The 20,961-nt window shown below is 38.0% G+C and overlaps 1 protein-coding gene across 1 annotated transcript in view; it reads left to right on the top strand.

Annotated features, from left to right (window-relative positions):
* LRRK2 (leucine rich repeat kinase 2) overlaps window positions 1–20,961 on the top strand; it is a 155,047-nt gene that overhangs the window by 14,614 nt on the left and 119,472 nt on the right. The window contains exons 6-13 of the mRNA XM_053557282.1: window positions 1,419–1,553; window positions 3,974–4,105; window positions 8,754–8,873; window positions 9,590–9,732; window positions 9,941–10,020; window positions 12,222–12,328; window positions 17,139–17,268; window positions 20,164–20,288. Of these exons, the coding sequence (XP_053413257.1) occupies window positions 1,419–1,553; window positions 3,974–4,105; window positions 8,754–8,873; window positions 9,590–9,732; window positions 9,941–10,020; window positions 12,222–12,328; window positions 17,139–17,268; window positions 20,164–20,288 (972 nt within the window). The remainder of the gene's footprint in view (window positions 1–1,418; window positions 1,554–3,973; window positions 4,106–8,753; window positions 8,874–9,589; window positions 9,733–9,940; window positions 10,021–12,221; window positions 12,329–17,138; window positions 17,269–20,163; window positions 20,289–20,961) is intronic.

The following is a 20,961-nucleotide window of genomic DNA, read 5'->3' as shown; positions in this document are numbered from 1 at the left end:
ATGTTATTTATATCTTGCAACTAAGCTCTTGATAAGAATTGAGCATGATAAAGTTGGAAGTTTTATTGTCTTGCAGGCCCTGTAACCTTCTGTGTTGCAATTCAGGGACACGGTCTTATTCATGGAAGAAGGGCTAACAATATTTTCTCACCAGCATTGTTGGGTCCATCCAGGACACATGGAGATGGACCAGGGCATGTTCAGAAGTAGAACTTAACTCAAGAGGAAGTTCATTACTGCTGAGTATTATAAATTTAAAGTAGGACAATTTCTGACTTTTCCAGGAGTATCAGTTATCAAAGACTCAGGGCCAACTCTAAAGTTAATTTTCAAAATTTGAAAATACACTGTGGAAACAGCTATATAAAATGAGGAAGTTTATGATACCCTTCATTTATAAGAAGAACTTAACCAATTTTGCATTATGTTATAGGGCAGCACTGGCATAAAATTGAAAAAAAATTAATGTAAATCACAAAGAGTGTTGCATTTTCTAAGATTTTTTGGGTGCCATTCTCAGATAAACTGTATTTTTATACATTTTGTTTTGTGTTTTTGAGACAGTCTTTCTCCATTGCCTGGGCTAGAGTGAGGTGGTGTCACCATAGCTCACTCAAGCCTCGCGTTGCTAGGCTTAACAGATCCTCCCATCTCAGCCTCCCCAGTAGCTGGAACTGTAGGCTCATTCCACCATGCCTGGCAAATTTTTAATTCTTTTATAGAGACAGGGTCTCACTACTGTCCAGGATGGTTTTGAACTATGAGGCTCAAGTGATCCTTCCACCCTCAGCCTCACAAAGTGGCAGGATTACAGTACAGGTGTGAGCCACCAAGCCTGGACTTTACACATGCTGTAGAGATTCTTGCCTAATAAAATGACTCCAGAAGTAACTCCCAGGCTTGATCAAAAGACTTTAATTATGAAAATTAATGAAAAATTTTACTCTCTGATAGAAAACCATTAAGGTAGTATTTCAAAGTCTAATGACTTGCCATTTGCTCAAGTTCACAGCCCTTGACCTGACAGTGAGCTGCCCCTTTGACAGTTGACCATCAACTCCTCCCTTGGATGCCCTGCAATGCGTTCACTTCCAGTAGGCCATCTTTTTAGTTTCTGGTTGGTTTTCTCTAGAATTTTCCCAAAGAAATTGTCAATAATTTTGTTTTTCTGACAACTGGTGACTAACCCTCTTATGTTTCAAAACATGGAGTCATTTAGGTAAAAATAAAATTATTTCATCTCACTAGTTTGTTTTCCCATTATAAACTTCCTGGGAAGAGCTGACTTTCTAGGAATGTATTTTTATGAATGTGTATTATATTTGGTGTGTCCAATACAACTATCACGAATATTATATTCTTTGAGCAAACTTTGGTGTCGCCTTTAAACTTCAGTATTTTTGTCTTTCATTTTTTAGTTTCGGAGGAGCAACTGACTGACTTTGTTGAGAACAAAGATTACCAGGTATTATTGAGTGCATTACAAAATTTCAAGGATGAAGAGGAAATTGTCCTTCATGTACTTCACTGTTTACATTCGCTCGCCATTCCTTGTAAGTAGCCTTGATACATGATTTCTTTTTCTGTATGTGAAAAATTATATCTTCCAAGAGTATTTTAAACATATGTTTGTTATTTAGAAACTTGTGAATGCTAAATCCCATTCATTTATTCACTTAGTTAACTTATTCTTATGGAGACTGAATTGCAGCTGGCGCTAGGCTTTGTGCTGGGGAAACAATAGTGGGAAATATGAATCTACTCTTTGCCTATTCAGAGTTCATAGTACAGTGGAGGAGACAGGTAAGTACAGAGGTGATTACAGTGTACATGGTGGGTAGTGGCGGAAGTCCCCACCCTAAGGGGAACTGATCCAGATGAGGAAAGTTTTGTGTGTGGGGAGGTACGAGGTGAAGGGGAAATGCAGGCTACGTGTCCAGGCAGTGGGCACGCTAAGGGTGGAAGGACGGAGCAAGAAAGAGTGTAGAGCATTCAAGGAAGTAACAATAGCTCAGTAGAGTATGGGTTTGTGCGTGCAGACGTGTGTGCGTGTGTACATACGTGCATGTGTATCCCTGGACATCTGCTGAGTTTCATTGACAGAGGCAGGGGAGAGCTTGGAAAGAGGCAGTGGGCAAGGCTGGAGACACAAGTAGAGGTCACCAAGGGTCCAGTGGGAACTTTATTGTGATTCCTGAATAGCATTTTACTGATGCTTTGACATCTAGCCATTTTTTCCACAGAAGAACACACATCAGAAGAAAGCGATGTATTGTCTGTGCTACCAATCATTGCTAAGGGGCTGAAATAATGCCTCCAATTCTGTGCTGTTTTCTAAGTGCCCGTTGACATTTCGTATTTCCTGCATTACCTCTGTGGGTTTGTCCAGGATATACATGTGCATTTATCTAGCAATATTTTCCTCCTCCCCCATGCAAAGTTTTGAGGATTTGATTAATTAACTGTGAACATTGTCAAATAGTACTGGTGTGTAACAAGAGCTCTAAAGTCTTCGACGGCATTGTCACACTATATATATTTTATGTGTATGTCGTATGCTATGTAAGTAGTATAATGTGCATAGACGGTTTCAGATATGGAAATCAGTATGGCATTCTGAAGATGTGAAACTTCAATGTGGGCAGGATAAAAACCCAAAGCCCTTGAGAAAAAATGCCTTTTCCTTGCGATGTCTATAAAATCACCATGTTTGCTTCTCTGCAGGAAATTAAACACTTGAAAGTGAACGCTAATAATAGAGAAAGGCCATACTTTCACAATTTTCTGAGTCATCATTGCCCGCAAACTTAATATATTTTTCATTATACTTTTCCTTGACCATATTTATTCACTTATTTATTTATTTTGGGCTGGCTGTATTTAGAATCCATTGTTTTCCACCCACATGTGTCATAACTCCAGTTATAATGTGTTGATTCATACAAAGGTCGAAGAATGTAGTGGCTGAGGAAAAATACAGGAAATCAAGAGTGTTCAGCCCCAATTCTAACTGAAAGGCATTTGCTTTTCCAGCTTAGGGCAAATAAAGAAGTCTGTTGATTTAAGGCTAAGTAATTGCTTTAAGAGGCCATTTTCTTTCATTATTAGAAATTTTTCTGTATTTAATGTTTCAAAATATGATTAAAAAATTAAAGTATATTTTTGGAAAAATAGTTTTGGCTGTGTTGAAAAAGAAAGTAAAACATTTTGCAACAGCTTTTTTTTTTTTTTGACAGACTAGTTAACATTTCACCCTGAGATTTTCCCCTGATTTGTGTTTTCTCCACCTAGATGCACAACTCCCTCTTTTTATTAATTGCTTTTCCCGGTGGATCCTCTCCTTCTTCTCTGTTTCATCTAATACGTGTCCCCTGAGTCATGTATTTTAATACTACGCCTCTCTTTTTTCTTTCTCCTATCTTTCCACCCATCTATCTTGGAGCCTTCAGGAAGCATGATTTTCCTGCCTGTACACTGGTTGCTCTTTTGGAATGAAGGAAATAGATCATCACTGATTTTAACTGTTCTGTTATCTGACATAACCTTGATTTTCCTGCTGTTGGTCTCAGGAAAACAAACAATGCAAAAGCCATTATCCAGTGGGATAGGATCTCACTAGCAAACAGGCCCCCAAATTCATTTATTTGCAAACGACGGCCAAGACATCACAGTCTTAGACCTACCTATTATAAAAACACACTGAATTCTCCCTTTTTGGGTTTTAGGTTTTCAAGCCAAGAGACAGGAATAAAACATTTTTGTCCTTAATGTTAACGATGAATCCTACAACTCATTATGTCATCAATCAACAGCACAGTGTTTTCAGTAGCTATGTGGCAGAACATGATATTTCAGTTTGGAAATGTCTTCATTATGCTGCCATGTATTTACAATCTACATACGATGCTTTGCATAAATATTTAAAAAGAGAAAATTATTACCTTATTAATAATTATGACTTCTTTAAATTTAGGTAATAACGTTGAAGTCCTCATGAGTGGCAATGTCAGGTGTTACAATATTGTGGTGGAAGCCATGAAAGCATTCCCTGTCAGTGAAAAAATTCAAGAAGTGAGTTGCTGCTTGCTCCACAGGCTCACGTTAGGTGAGTGTGATTCTTGGTTAATTTATTATCACAATCTATGTGATGTCAGTATATGTAACCTATTTACTTATGTAGTTGCATGTTGATAATATAAGTAGCATAGTGACAGACCTTGGATAAAACAATTGTAAAGTAACAAATTTTTCTGCCGTGCTTATATGGAATTTTAAAGGGGGTGGCAAAAATGGATGTGCATTAATGTAAAGGAAGTATATCTTAATCTCATTTTTTGTAAAGCTAATTCTATAGTTGAGTTTTTGGGGTTTTGTTTTTCAGACAGAGTCTCACTCTGTGGCCCCAGGCTAGAGTGCCATGGTGTCAGCCTTAGGTCATGGCAACTTCAAACTCCTTGGGTTCAAGTAATCCTCTTGCCTCAGCCTCCCGAGTAGCTGGAACTATAGGCACCTGCCATAACGCTCAGTTAATTTTTCTCTTTTTAGTAGAGATGGGTTTTGACTCTTGCTCAGGCTGCTCAGTTCAAGCCATCCACCTGCCTTGGCCTCCCAAGGTGCTAGCTAGGATTATAGGCATGAGCTACTGCGCCCAGCTCCTTCTCTTATTCTTTTTTTGTTTGTTCGTTTGTTTTTAAGGTTTTTTTTAATTATTAAATCATAGCTGTGTACATTAATGCGATCATGGGGCACCATACACTGGTTTTATAGACTGTTTGACAATTTTCACCTGTGGCTCAGTGAGTAGGGTGCCAGCCCCATATGCCGAGGGTGGCGGGTTCAAACCCAGCCCCGGCCAAACTGCAACAACAACAACAACAACAAAAAAATAGCCGGGCGTTGTGGCAGGCGCCTGTAGTCCCAGCTGCTCAGGAGGCTGAGGCAAGAGAATCGCGTAAGCCCAAGAGTTGGAGGTTGCTGTGAGCCGTGTGACACCACAGCACTCTACCCGAGGGTGGTACAGTGAGACTCTGTCTCTACAAAAAAAAAAAAAAGACAATTTTCATCACACTGCTTAACATAGCCTTCCTGGCATTTTCTTACTTATTGTGTTAAGTAAGAAATTTATATTCTACATTTACTAAGTTTCACATGTACCCTTGTAAGATGCACTGCAGGTGTAGTCCCACCAATCACCCTCCCTCCGCCCATCCTCCCCCCTCCTTCACCTCCCTCTCTTACCTCCCTCTCTTGTTCTTAAAAAGCTTTTAATATTCTCTTGTTTAGAATAATGCTTGTTTTAAGGATTTAAGAAACTTAAAAATTTTGTTAAGACATTTGCTTCTGTTTTTTGTTTTATTTTTACATGTGGGCTTTTTAAATTAAAAAAAGATGAGTATTGAACTTTATCAGATGCTTAAAAATATATGAAGATCATTTGCTCTTTTTCCTATTATTTTGAAAATATGAGAATTACATCTATAGATTTTCTAACACCAAGCCACCTTATACTCTTGTGATAAATTCAAACTTATTACTTATTAGATTTTTAAAAACATTTCTAAAAATCTGCTTTTTAAAATTTTTATATCTACCAGATAAATTTTGACTGACTCTTATTTACTCTTATTTTTTGGTCTCTTGTCCCCTTTCCTGTTAAAATTCTTTTGTTTCTTTAATCATTAAACCATAGCTATTTTGAGCTCTGTATCCGATAATAATATATGATGTTCTCAGAAATCTGATCACACTGCTTCTCTGATGACTGCCCCTCAATCACGGGGGGTTGTTTTCTCATTTGCTGGTGAGTTTCTCTTTGGTTGAGCTTAATATCTGAGCATCCTAAGGACCCAAATTCCAGATTGTCCTCCGGAGATGTCTGCCAGGTGCCAGAATACAGGACTGATGTGGAAATATTTTAGTATGTTGTTAAGCTCTAGGATTAATGTGGGAGACTGCTGTTGCACTATCTACCTTGGAGAAGGTCTGAGGCTAGTCTGTTGTTTACAGTACGAGAATTCAGGCTTTCCCCCAGGCTGCTCTTCTGTCATGTCCATCTCTTCAGCTCATAGGTCCTATTACAACTGACTGCCTGCTGAACTTACCCCCTTAACTTTCCACACACACACCTTGGGGTTTCATGTAGCAGTGTATACTTTCAATTCTAGAATCATGACTATATCCCTTATGTAATCTGGAAATTGATTTTACCATTAGTAAAACTAGCTTCAGTTAAAATGAATTTTTTAAATATTGGATTCTGTTTTACATGCATAATTTCAATTTATTTCTTTCCTTGATAAGCATTTATTAAAGGTTATTATATTAAAACTGAGATACACATCTGATAATGATGTTTTAATGTTTTCATATTTCTTTCATAATTTCCAAAGTAGTTGCATATATACCTGTATAATATTTTCTTGATCCATGAAATAATCCTGAGAGATGGGATATTGTTATTATCGCCACATTTATGGATGAAGACCTGTGGTTCAGCAACTCTTTGTGTCTTATCCAAGATCATGTAGTCAGGAAGGGGTGAAATCAGATTCTACATCTTTTGTACTTACCTGGACAGATTTAGAGAACATCCTCCTTAGTAACATATTGCAAGAATGGAAAAGTATCCAATGGACTCAATACTAAAGTGAAACCAATAATTGAACCGCTATACTGCCACATAAGAGAAAAACACTACATTTAAATGGGGAGAAGGGGAGGATAAAACATTTGTGTTTTATTTTTTTATTTTTTTTAACAGAACCAAATAAATGAGATTTTTTTTTTACTTTTTTATTTATTTATTTTTTTATTAAATCATAGCTGTGCACATTAGTATGATCATGGGGCACCATACACTTGGTTCATAGACCGTTTGACACATTTTCATCACACTAGTTAACATAGCTTTCGTGGCGTTTTCTTAGTTATTTGTGTTTTAAATGTGTGCTGCAAAATGGTGGGGATAGAGCATTTTGATCTCATCGCCTTCCATAGGAAAGGCCAACAGCTTAGATTTTTGCATGCCTAAACAAAACAAAGCATTCCTTCTAAAATGTAAGTAGCTATTTACTAGTTTATTTTGTTATCAGGTGAGACTTCACTTGTTACCTTTCATGAAGAAGGATGCAGTTTTATAAACTGGTTGTTATCTGAGAACATTTTAAATTAATTCAAATGTTGATTTCTGAAATCTAGCTTTTAGAGAACATTCTATTATGTAGTTCTGTTTCGTGTTTTACAGCTTAATCATAGACAAGTTACAACTTATACAAGTTACATTAGAAATATGAGCTCATCTTAATCCTTTGAAATGAGCCAGAGGAAGAAGTGGCTTTGTTTTTGTGATTAGGGATATCCTACTTGACTACCAAGTAGGTCTATAATGGAACATTAAAGGTGCTTGATATTACACTATTGAAATTAAATGACATATCATGGAGATATGTCACATGTAATTTATGAATTTTTATAACTTCCTATGGAAAACATAAAGCCATCAGATTGATCTTCAGATAAGGCTGCTTTTGTTCTCTCTTTTATCTCTTACCAGATTATTATTTATTCCATTTAATGAACAGAGAATTTATTGTCTCTGTTATTGTTTGAAAAGAAGCTGAATGAAACTTTTAACTTCTTCACAATTAAAACCCAAAGTCAGTAAATAAATATTTAACATTTTGTCAAATTATGTAGCCTAATTATGAAATTAATGCATTTAAGAGCTTAATAAAATTTAATATGTATTTTCATACATGTTGTCTGAACATAAAACTGGTCTTGCTGTTTTTTGGCCCCAAACCACACATTTGGTCAGTGGCAGAGGCATGGGAATAATAGTATGGAAAAGACGGTGGTGGACACAAGCTGAGTGTAAACAAGCTTGGTGAAAGCAGAAGAGAATCTTTTTGAAATGACTCTCCCAATAGTCACTAAGGGCTGGGGAGAATGTCTGTTTGGTGGAAGCGACTAGAACACAGGAATGTGTTGATGAGAGAGGACTGCGTCTGTCTAAATGGCCTTTTGATTTGTGAATCTTTTCCATTTCTGGTTTTGTGTTCAGAGATCATCTATTAATACTTATATAATAGATAAATAAGAGTTTCTTTTTTTCTTACTTTTGGAAGGAAACCAGGTGACTTAGTGAGTTACAAATGAGCTCACTGGAAGGAGGCACATATTTCTGAAATATCACTTATAAGTTCTTTTCCCATAAGGATTTGGATTTTTGGGTATCATATTAATCATCAGAAAAGTGGCTGTAAAAGGGTATGAGACTTCTTCCTAGGGTGGGAGGTTGTAAAGTGATCTTTATTTTTTTTTTTTATTATCGTCATGAACAAGATCAAACAGTGATAAGTGCAGGAATGCATTTTCTGAACAGTGTTCCTTTAAGTGCAAGAAAGAATTTAAATATTTGACAAATTTTCTAAAAGATTGGATTTAAGACTTGCATCTTTTAGAAGGCAAAAACTTAAGTAATTTTATACAATGAACATTATAGTTCCTATGCTCAGTCCACTTTGCTCAGTCACTTCCATTGTCTGAGTAAGGTAATTAAATGATAGCATAACTTTTCAAAACTTTACTCGGTTATATTAAACTATTTTCATTCAAGTAAACATATGTTTTAATATAATTAAAATTTTTATCACCATTCAAAATTGTTGATTTAAATTCAACATTACTGATTTAAATACTGTAACATAAGTTCCATGGATGAGAATTCAGCTAATGTTTCCCTTAACTCTTAGGTAATTTTTTTAATATCCTGGTATTGAACGAGGTACATGAATTCGTGGTGAAAGCCGTGCAGCAGTATCCAAAAAATGCAGCCTTACAAATCTCAGCACTCACCTGTTTAGCACTCCTCAGTAAGTAACTTTACAAAAAAAGGAATTCTCACCCCGTGCATTGGATGTGAAATATTAACATTATAGCAAGAGAATCATATGCAGATAAGGAAGCACAAAATGCCTTTTTTGTCCCAATGGAATTTATTTTCCAGTGGAGAATATTCTCAAGGGGACTAACATCTCAGTTCATGCAGGGTTTTACATTACAAAATTCTTGATTTAGCTGTGTCATTAGGCAGCCAATCTTTTCAAATAAACTTCTTCTAGTTTGTTTTATTTTTTACTTATTTATTTATCTGTTTGTTTGTTTTTATTTTTAGAGACAGCGTTTTGTTTTCAGTAGGAGTGCTAGGCTAGAGTGCAGTGGCCCGATCGCTTAAATTCCTGGGCTCAAACCATCTTCCTCGCCCCTGGGTTAGCTCAGACGAGAGGGGTCTGCTTCCATGCCTGGCTAATTCCTCCTCTAGTCTGTCAAGGTTTTTTTTTGTTGTTGTTGTTGTTTGTTTGTTTCTTTGTACCTTCTTCCTTATTACATCATTTGTCTACCTAGGACAGTAGCATCATGGGGTGTTTAATATATTAAAAATTGTCTTTATAATTAATCAAGGCTGCTACTAAAGAACACTTCATCTGTTGATAACACTTCAAAATATGGACTTCTAGCTGGGCGTTCAAATCAGGAGTGAATTATGTATATTTGTGTTATTTATATTTATTTTCTAATTTTTTTCAAGCTGAGACCATTTTCTTAAATCAAGACTTAGAGGAAAAGAATGAACATACGCAGAATGATGATGAAGAGGAAGAGCAGAAATTGTTCTGGCTAGAAGCCTGTTACAAAGCATTGACGTGGCATAGGAAGAACAAACACGTGCAGGTTGGACTCTCACAAATATGAGTGATTAAAAATTAGGTTTTCTGGGTGGCGCCTGTGGCTTAGAGGGGTAGGGCGCCAGCCCCATATGCCGGAGGTGGCAGGTTCAAATCCAGCCCCAGCCAAAACTGCATTAAAAAAAAAAAAAAAGAATTATGTTTTCTAATAGTTTATATTTTAACTGCTTTCTTTTTTTCCTCTCCTAATTCAGGAGGCCGCGTGCTGGGCGCTGAACAATCTCCTTATGTACCAAAATAGTTTACATGAGAAGATTGGAGATGAAGATGGCCAGTCAGTAGTTTTGATTTTATACAATAGAAAATTTCAGTTCTATATTTCATCAATACCAATAAAATATTTAACCCTAACTTTTATTATTAGACATATTATTGATACAGGCATTTGTGTTTTAAATGTGTGCTGCAAAATAGTGGTGGGGACACAGCCTTTTGATCTCATCGCCTTCCCTAGGAGAGGGAGTATGTTTGGGAGTTACTCCTGAGAGATTTGAAATCAAGAGTTGTTCCGTAATGTATGAATCATGGAGAAAGAATCTTTCCGTTTTCTGGCTGATGGTTTAAGAATGCCTTATTAATTTATCTCAGGTGGTAGAACTGCAGAGCCATCTGTGCCTTCTCTATCACCTTGACTAGCCAACAGGTTTTCAATATCAGGAATTAGATTTGTTTAGAAAGCCTCCTTTGGTGAGTTCCAACCTGATGTGACAGTGTTGACCCGGCTTCTCTTGAGAGGGTTATTGGAAGCTGTTATCTCTCGAGGAGGCTTTCAACAGGAGTGCCATTCAAATATCATGAGACCCACACTCTCTCCCAGAGATACAAACTGTACTAGGAGTTTTGTGTATATCAGATTTGTTTCCAATCCATGAGCTTTTGTGCTCCATGGCAACTGCTTGTACTTGTGCTGTTTGCTCTGGGTTTTAAAATTTGGGAAACTCAAATAGTAACATTTTACATCTGAAATTCCTGACAGCCTATTTGTACAGTGATAATTCCCTTCTGATAAGAAGGGAATTAATGGCACACATGCTATGAACATTTTAATTTTGGAAAAAAACAGGCATTTTTTGGGAAGCAATGTTAAACCAGCATCCTCATACTCCCACGTTGAGCAATTTTTAAAGAGATTGAGTAAGGGAGATTCACGTTGCAGTTCATACATTTTATTTTATTTTTTAATTTAATTTAATTTAATTTTATTTTTTTGAGTCAGAGTCTCAAGGTGTTGCCCTTGGTAGAGTGCTGTGGCGTCACAGCTCACAGCAACCTCAAACTCTTGGGCTTAAGTGATTCTCTTGCCTCAGCCTCCCCAGTAGCTGGGACTACAGGTGCTCACCACAACTCTCAGCTATTTTTTTTGTTGCAGTTGTCATCATTTTTCTTCAGTATCCACAGTAGACATTTAAAGTAAATATTATTTTATTTTATTTTTTTTTTTTTTTTTGGTTTTTGGCCGGGGCTGGGTTTGAACCCGCCACCTCCGGCATATGGGACCGGCGCCCTACTCCTTGAGCCACAGGTGCCGCCCGAAAGTAAATATTATTAAAAGAAAGAAAATAATATTTATGTTGTACATCTTCCTTTATAGCTTTTTGTCAGGTTTTGTGATTGAAATGGCTATATGAAATTTATCATCGAGACTGTTTTTTTAAAGACAGAATCTCACTCTTGCCCTGGGTAGGGTGCTATGACATCATAGCTCACAGCAACCTCAAACTCCTGGGCTCAAGGGATCCTCTCTCCTTAGCCTGAATAGCTGGGACTATAGGTGCCTGCCACTCCTGGCTAGTTTTTATTTTTAGTAGAGACAGGGTCTCACTCTTGCTTAGGCTGGTCTCAATCTCCTGAGCTCAGACAATCCACCCACCTAGGGCTCCCAGAGTGCTAGGGTTGCAGGTGTGAGCCACTGCGCCTGGCCTATGTTGATCATCTTTAAAACAAACTCGGAGCTGGGTACCTGAGCTCAGTAGTTAGCTCGCTGCCCCCTACCCCCCCCACCACCACACACACACACACACACACACACACACACACACACACACACACACACACACACACACACGATAGGGGCATTGAGTTAGAAATGCGCCTGGGCCTGATTAGCCAAAACAAAACAAACAAACAAACAAACAAACAAAAAAAACCTCCCACGAACATGCTCTCTTTCTTTACAATGTTTGTTTTTCCTTTCTTGTTTTCATTATCTTCCCTTCCTTACATCATTTTCCCTTGGCATCTTTTCATATATCTACTGCTTATCAGCATTTGAAGAAGCAGAGAAGTACTATTTTATTAATGTTTAATGGATTTAAGTCTCAATTTTAAATGTTAAATTATCTTTAAGCATAAGTTACTCTTCTAAGTGGAGTGGCATAAAAGATGATTTATATGCCCTTATTTGTTGTTAGCAATACGAGGTGAAGCTGAGACCTGGAGCTAGTGATTAAAAGGATTCCTCTTCCTCTGTGACAGGTTCCCGGCCCACAGGGAGGTGATGCTGTCCATGCTCATGCATTCTTCATCCAAGGAAGTCTTCCAGGCATCTGCAAATGCACTGTCCACTCTCCTGGAACAAAATGGTAAGTGGTAGACCATGTTTTTAAATAAAAGGAAACACGTTTTGTGTTTTTCATTATAGAAGCTATATATTATATGAAAAATATGTAGACATGTATGTCTGACATTTGGATATATTGATTATAGGAATAAGAAATGAATAATAAAATATTTTAATGTATGTTTGTTGGACTTCTATGTATGTACTCACATATACAATTTCCAAAAATATTTTTTGCAGACATGAAATCATATTAAACTCTCACCAATGAAATTTTATATATTTTTCTTTTTCATGTTAATAAATGTGTAATCTTACATTATCTTTTTTAATAGCTGTATAGGATTCCAATGTATGTATTATTTAACTGATTTCTTTTTTTTTGAGACGGAGTCTCATTATGTCATCCTTGGTAGAGTGTTGTGGCGTCACAACTCACAGCAACCTCAAACTCTTGGGCTTAAGCAATTTTCTTGCCTTGGCCTCCCAGATAGCTGGGACTACAGGTGCCCTCCACAATACCCGGCTATTTTTTTGGTTATAGTTGTCATTGTTTTTCAGTAGGCCTGGGCTGGATTCGAACCTGCCAGCTCTGTGTTATGTGGCTGGTGCCCTAGCCACTGAGTTACAGGCACCAAGCCTTAACTGATTTCTTATTGATGGGCTTTTAGTCTGTGTGCAGTAGGGTTTTTTTGGAAACCTATAATAAATACAAAATAGTCACTCTTCTCTTCCCCTATTTTCCTCTATGCACTGGTCCTGTGATTGTCTTAGGAAAATTTTCTGGACATGTAATGGGGCGGAGAGATATTCACCATTTTAAAATCTGGAAAAATTGTTTATCATAAAATTTTTATACTATAGTTATTTAAAAAATGGTTCTTTACATGTAATTCTTATACATCTTATGGCTTTGGATAATTAAAAAGAGAAAGATAGTTCATATATCTTTGGAAGGAGTTGTGAGGGTTCAGAGTATGGCTTAGGCTGCTTGGATATTCCTGCCCCATACACAGGAAATCCTGCCAGACAATGTTGGGTGAAAACTCATCATAAAGGCATTGAGACTTGGCAAGTCGTCAGGGATATTTTTAGAGGGTGAAAATGGTGAAAAACACTGGAAGTCTGAAACAGAGACTATGTAAACCCCAGCTGTTATCAGAGAACTTGGGTAGAGTGAAAGAAATAAAGAAACTACCTCATTTATATTTCTTTATACCATCATTTAAGTCAAATCAAGAGGAAAATCCTGTCTCCTTTCTCTTCCTCTTTTGTCATTCCATATCTCTGATGGCACTTTAAATAGAAGGCTTGGTGTGGCCAGGGCCCTGAGAGACACAGGTTGCTCTGGGGGACAGTGAATCAGCAGAGGAGTGATTGTAGTAGGAATCGCTGTTCTTAAATCTCCCAGTTTTTACTGTGCAGGCAGAGGACTGGGCAGGGATGTCTGTCCTGAAAACGAGGACTGGACTTTGTTGCTTTTGCTGGAGGTAAACAGCTACGAGGCACTAAAGCAGCGGTTCTCAACCTGTGGGTCGTGACCCCTTTTTAACAATGAAAATACATTGTGGTATTAGGAAGGTTGAGAACCACTGCAAAGGATTGTGTTGGTGCTGTAATTCTCAACCACTTGGAAATCTTTGATACGTGAACTGAACAACCAGGATTTTGTGAGATTGGACTAATTCTTACTGTGGTATCTGAGGATTGGTTACATTCAGGATTAGCCTTGATGTCTTTGTTCAGAATCAGTTCTCTGCTCTTTCTAGTTCCTTACTTGTTCTTTGCCACCTGTTGGTCAAATTGTCCTCAGATCCCTTGTAGTGTCCTGATGTTCTGCTTGTTCTCCAGCCTCCTTGGGCCACTTCTTATTGAAAGACACTTAGGAACATTGGGTGTACCGAGTTCTTTTTTTTTTTTAAGAAAAATAACTTGATTGCCAGCCAGAAGAGCTTGGGTCTTGGAGCTTGGAGATTCCAAGACCAAGACTCAAACATCTTGTGTGATGTTTCCCCCATTTAATTAATCAATCAATTTTATTGAGCTCCCGTTATGTGCTAGATAATGCCCTGGTACTTGGGATACATTGTTTAGGTAGAAATCCCAGGCTCATGGAGTTTAAACTCGTGGGGGGAAGATAGCTAATAGGACTCACTAAAATATATGGTGTGTCAGGAATCAGAGGAGGTGACATTGTGAATAGGCAGATGGGAAAGAAGGGGACTGTTACTTGGCTTTTAAAGCAGACAATTTCCTATTAAAATGGAGCAGATGAGGTCAAGAGCATTATGTAGATAGCTGGCAAATGAGGTCATGTGTAAAATGTTCTGCTAACTCTAAAGTGACTTGATGATGACATTTCTTCTCCTGGTTCCAGTGTTCGCCATTTTCAACTCACACATTGGGTTAGAGTCTACAACAGTGTGGTCCCTGGACTACCAGCATTGCCTGGGAACTTGTTAAAAATGTGAATTGTAGGGCCCCATATAGGCCTACTGAATCATGAACTCTGGCTGGGACCCAGCAACCTTTGCTTTAATAAGCCTTCCAGATGATTCTGATGCAAATGAAAGTTTGAGAACCACTGGTCTAGAGCAGGCATCCTCAAACTGCAGCCCACGGGCCACTTGAAGTGGTGTGAATTGTATTTGTTCGCGTTTTGTTTTTTACTTCAAAATAAAATATATGCAGTGTGCATAGGAATTTGTTCATTGTTTTCTTTTTTTTTGAAACTATAGTCCGGCCCTCCAATGGTCTGAGGGATAGTGTTTTAAACAGGCTCCCTGTTTAAAAAAAGTTTGAGGACACCTAGTCTAGAGTCACTTTTTCCCTCTCTCTCTCTCTCTTTTTTGGATAGAGTCTTACCTTGCTGTGGTGTTATATCTCACAGCAACCTCAAACTCTTGGGCTCAAGTGATCCTCTTGCCTCAGTCTCCTGAGTAGCTGGGACTACAGGTGCCCGCCACAATACACAGCTATTTTTAGAGATGGGATCTCGCTGTTGTTCAGGCTGGTCTCGAACTCCTGAGCTCAAGCAATCTGCCTGCTTCCACCACCCAGAGTGCTGGGATTATAGGCGTGACACTTTTCTCTTTTAAGGTTTCTCCTTGTTTAGAAGCTGCCATCTTGAGAGAGATTATTTCAGCTTCTGATGTGATCAAACAGAGTAACCGAGATATTCTGGATGTGTTAAAAAGGAATGGGTTTTCAGGTTTGGGCAGTCTTTTAGAATGTATTTAGAAATAACTACTTATCTCTGTGTCTTGTTCCATCTTTTCTTCAGGTAGACTAATCATTTTTAAAAGCAATACTTAAAATGTTCTAAGGGTCCTTTTCTGCCACTTTCAAAGTGTAGAATTGTACCATATGATGTTGGGATTAATATTTATAGAGAGGTTTCAAGATAATTGATATTTCTATGGAAACTTCAAGTCAGTGGATTTATATTTAGCGAGGGATGTTTGTTGTAAAGAGAAACATTATTCTGTAATCATTATTGCTGGAATACAGTTACTTTCTATGTGCAATATAAAATCAGTTATAAAGTGTATGCATGTGTTTCCTAAGCTTTGGCATTACTTTGAGAAAATAAATGTAATTATTTAGGCTTTGTATTAGCTCTTTCTATACTTTTGCCTATAATGCCACATACAGTGATGATAATGTTCACACAGTCCACTGGGGTAAATGGACACAGAAGCTCAAGGCTGAAAGCAGCAAAGCTTGGTTCCAGCCATTTCATCCCCTACCCTGGCACCCCCACCTTCAAAGGCTGAAGGGATTGTTAATATTTCCACAGGCCTGGAACTTCATTTCTTTTCTTTCTTTTGTAGAGACAGAGTCTCACTTTATCGTCCTCAGTAGAGTGCTGTGACATCACAGCTCACAGCAACCTCCAACTCCTGGGCTTAGGCGATTCTCTTGCCTCAGCCTCATGAGTAGCTGGGACTACAGGCACCCGCTGCAATGCCCAGCTGTTTTTTTTTTTCCAGTTTGGCCGGGGCTGGGTTTGAACCTGCCACCCTTAGTATATAGGGCTGGTACCCTGCCCACTGAGCCACAAGGACCGCCCCTGGAACTTATTTTCACTTTTAGGGGTGTACAATCTTTTCTTTCTGCTTCACATTGGAAGAAAAGTTGTCTTGGGCCACACATTAAATAAACAAACACTAACTAAAGCAGATGACCAAAAAAAAAAAGTCTGCGAACAATCTGTGATGTCCAACACTACACATAAGCAAATCTAACCTCAAAAAATCCACTTGCGGCCCACGGGCTGCAGGTTGGACATCTCCCAGAGTGTATCTGTCCAGGCTTTATTTGGCCCTCGGGCTGCAGGTTGGACATCCCCAGAAGCGTATCCGCCCAGGCTTTATTTGGCCCATGGGCTGCAGGTTGGACATCCCCAGTAGTGTATCTGTCCAGTCTCTGTTCTGCAGAAGTAGGATTATTTGTGAACTTATTTTAAGTATTAGATTAAAAATTAACTTTAATTCTTATTTTGAAAAGCATCATTTAAATAATTTTTTTCTGCAGAAACACTCTTTTCACACAGACAGAGATGTAGTGATTATATTAAAACTAGTGTCCTCTACAAATAAAAATTTTATAACCAGAACTTCAACAAAAGGTTAATAAATGTGAACAAATTGAAAATGTATATGTCTTGAAGAAATAAGTATTGTCTTTAAGTTGTCAATGAACTCTAAATGATGTATGTTCTTGTTTATGCTCTCCTGTGAATTTGGACTGTCCTTCAATATTGTACATCTTATTGCAAAGTATGAAAATAGGCCTTCATTTCTACAAGTAACAATTTAAAACTCTTGTAGTTAGTTTCAGAAAGATCCTGTTGTCAAAAGGAATCTATCTGAATGTTTTGGAGCTGATACAGAAGCACCCACATTCTCCTGAAGTGGCTGAAAGTGGCTGTAAGATGCTAAACCATCTTTTTGAAGGAAGGTAATATAGATTCATAAACCTATGCAGGTCATATCACCTTGGACCTGATAGTGTTTTCAAATGTAATTTTGTGTCACTGATATCATAAACTTATTTTATCTATTTTATCTTAACATTGAAAGGAATGGCAGAGATTATAAAAGTATGTTGAGAGATTGCTTTTATGCTTGGCACTTAATGCTTGGTACTGACTGTGTTTTGAAAAATGGTAATGATAGCTCATAGCATAAACAGTTTTTCAAATTATTGTGTGTGAAAAGTATAGAAGATAAAATCAGGATATGACTTCAAACTGTCACTCATTCAGATCTAATATGTTATTTATTATTATTCCTGCATTTGAAGTGACTTTTTCTTTTCTTACTGTTCTCTTTTCTTAGCAAGGGAAGCTTTTAATCACACCAAGTCCAAGTTCAGAGATGTTGGGATTATGTAGGTGCTTAAGGACACAACCCAGACCAGATCCTTTTATTTGGGGGTGGGCGATGACAGAGGAAAGGAAGTGGATAGGTGGAGACAGAGCTACTGGCTTATAAAAACCTGTTTAAAAGACTGAGTTCTAAGCAGAACATGCTGAAAGCAGCATACGCTCAGTGCCTTTCTGTATTTTATTAAGTCAAACATTGTGAGGTAACTTTGGCACTGCCTGAATAAAGTTCAAACAAAAGAGGTGATGTAAGAAACTGTCCTGAGAAAAAGAAAAAAATAAATGGAACAAAAGTTGCTGTAAAACTAATTTTATTCCTGGCTTTGCCACTAATTTGAAGCAACTATTTGGTGTCTAGCCCTCAGATTCCTCACTAGTTCAGAGGGATAATAATAACCTGGGGCGGCGCCTGTAGCTAAGTGGCTTGGGCACGGAGCACATGTGCCAGGGCTGGTGGGTTCAAACCCAGCCTGGGCCTGCTAAAACAAAAAAAAGAGCTGGGCATTGTGGCAGGCACCTGTAGTCCCAGCTATTTGGGAGGCTGAGGCAAGAAAATTGCTTAAGCCCAAGAGTTTGAGATTGCTGAGAGCTGTGAGAAGCCACAGCACTCTACTGAGGGTGACAAAGTGAGACTCTGTCACAATTAAAAAAATAATAATAACAACCTGGAAAGTTGTAAGTTTATAGTGTAAGGATTAAATTAATTAATTTTTATAATACAATTAGGACAATGCCTAGTACATTTTAAGCACTCACTAAATAATAGCTATTGTTATACTATTTTTAAATGTGAATAAAAGAAACGTATGAGTGTGATAAACTGTTACGTGTCCATCTACAGGCTTCTGAGAAGTGGAATTATACTGTTTTTAACCTCGTTCCAGCTACTATGCATGTTTATTGTATATCATATCTCGTTGTGCTCTTGAACATTTCCATGAGAAGAATATCTTAAATGTGGATTTTTTTATGGTTCTAAGAGTATGTGAACCTTTACCAATGAGGCAAAAACACGTGGGGCAACACAGTGGAGTAATTCTAGAGTCTTGTAGATTCTGGGCAAGCCATTTCCTGTTCTGGATTTTTTCTCATATGTAAAATGTGTGCAGTTCCAGTCCCGGGGATTCTGAGTTAGCAATGACCACATGCCTGCACCTGCCAAATTCACTGTCTAGGTACAGAGACTGATACATACACAGGGGATTACAGGACAGTCAGGAGGAGAGGGCAGCGGCAGTGATGTGTAAATGACAGCGGTAAGAGCTGACTGAACCCAGCTGTCATTAGCAAGGAGGGGGGGCTCCAAAGAAGGGATGTGTTTAAACTGGGACTTTGAAGTGGAAAAGAGGGAACATATCTCAGTTACCGTGGAACCATGTAAAGCGGGAACATGGTTTTGATACGTGCAAGTTTCTGTTGACATGGAACTCAGCAAGGTGGGGGGGTGGGGCCTTGGTGTGTGTCACACTTTATGGGGGCAAGACATGATTGCAAGAGGGACTTTAACAATTGCAATCAGTGTAACCTGGCTTATTGTACCCTCAATGAATCCCCAACAATAAAAAAAAAAAAGAAAATGATGAAAAAAAAAATAAAGTTCATAGTAACTACTGAAATCTAGTCGAATGAAATTTGTTCATATGTGAAAGAAAGAATAGCTTACATATCTTAGAGAAACCAGGGCTTTATTTTTATTTATGGTTGTTTTTTTTGAGACAGAGTCTCATTATGTCGCCCTCAGTGGAGTGCCATGCTGTCACAGCTCACAGCAACCTCAAACGCTTGGGCTTAAGTGATTCTTTTGCCTCAGTCTTCCAAGTAGCTGGGACTACAGGCGCCCACCACAACACCTGGCTATGTATTTTGTTGTTGTAGTAGTTTTCATTGTTGCTTAGCAGGCCCGGGCCAGATTTGAACCCACCAGCCCTGGTGTATGTGGCCGGCTCCTTAACCACTTAGCTACAGGTGTGAGCCAGGGCTTTGTTATAAATACAAAATAATTTAGAATACCAGGTAAGAAGTCCACTGATGTTACTCTAAACCAGGCAGGTTGATGTGATTAAAGCATCCTTGCTATGGAAGTCAGATGAGCTTGGAAACCAGTCTTGACTCCGTCATTTTCTAGTGACAGGACTATAATATTTAACTTCTGTCCATCTAAGTTCTTCATCTGGGTAATGGGGATAATGACACTTTCTGGGGTTGCAGTAAGTGACCTATAACATAGATCAGAAGGAAATTGTGAGGTTTATGAAACAAAGTAAAATGATTTCCAGGTTACTGGGAATTCTACTTTTGGAGGTCAGAGTTAAATTAAACGAACAATTAAAATTATGTGTGCTTATACTACTGACTTTGAATGCATTTTCATCTAGCTTTTTCTGTTTTCCTATACATGTTTCAATTTGATGTTTGTACCATTGAATCAGATTGTTATTTTAATAAGCACATCAATTTTATATCTCCAGTAACACTTCTGTGGATACAGTGGCAGCTGTGGTCCCCAAAATAATAACGGTTATGAAAAGTCATGAGACGTCGCCACCAGTGCAGCTGGAGGCCCTTCGAGCTGTTTTACATTTTATAGTGCCAGGTAAGTTCATCATCAATTATAAGAGAGATGGCAATTTAAGTGGATTCTTGACTTTTCATGAAATATCAACTTTGTAGGCAAAAGTCAAAGGACTAGTTTCTGTCAATTCAAGCCAATTCTTTCTCTTAAACCAAAAATAAAAATAGAAGATATGCGTTGGTGCAGAATAGCCATTAGAGTAATTTACAAGAAAATATAAGAAAAATAATTTATCTAAACACACGCAGAATACTACAATGTAAAGCGTGGGGATTGCTTTTCTAAGATGCTCATCTCCTGATGTTTTTTTTTTTTTTCTATTTCTGTTGCCATCACCTGAGTTCAAGCTTTTTTCCCCCCTTGTCTGAACTGTAAAACTAGCCAATTAGTTTCATGTCTTCTCTCTTGCTACAGATTCAAGATTTCTTTTACTCTGTGGTTGAATTGCTTCTCCAATGTAACAATGTGGCTCTTTCTTTTTAGCCTCAGTGGCCTCCCCCCTCCCACCCTCTTAACCTGCAACGAATATCTGTTGTCATTTTATTTGTCCTCCAAAACCCATTTAAAGTGCCTGTGCCTCCCTTCATTCAACACCTATTTATTAAGTGCCTCTTATGTTCTAAGCACTGTGATTCCATTAAGGTTTGAAAGATGAATGGTTAGAACCCACAACTATACAATGATGGAAGCTTAG

This window comes from Nycticebus coucang, chromosome 12 (genome assembly GCF_027406575.1).
Source record: "Nycticebus coucang isolate mNycCou1 chromosome 12, mNycCou1.pri, whole genome shotgun sequence".
NCBI classification, from domain to species: Eukaryota; Metazoa; Chordata; class Mammalia; order Primates; family Lorisidae; genus Nycticebus; species Nycticebus coucang.
Note: the sequence above shows the minus strand (reverse complement) of the source record. Positions and strands in the feature narration are given on the sequence as shown.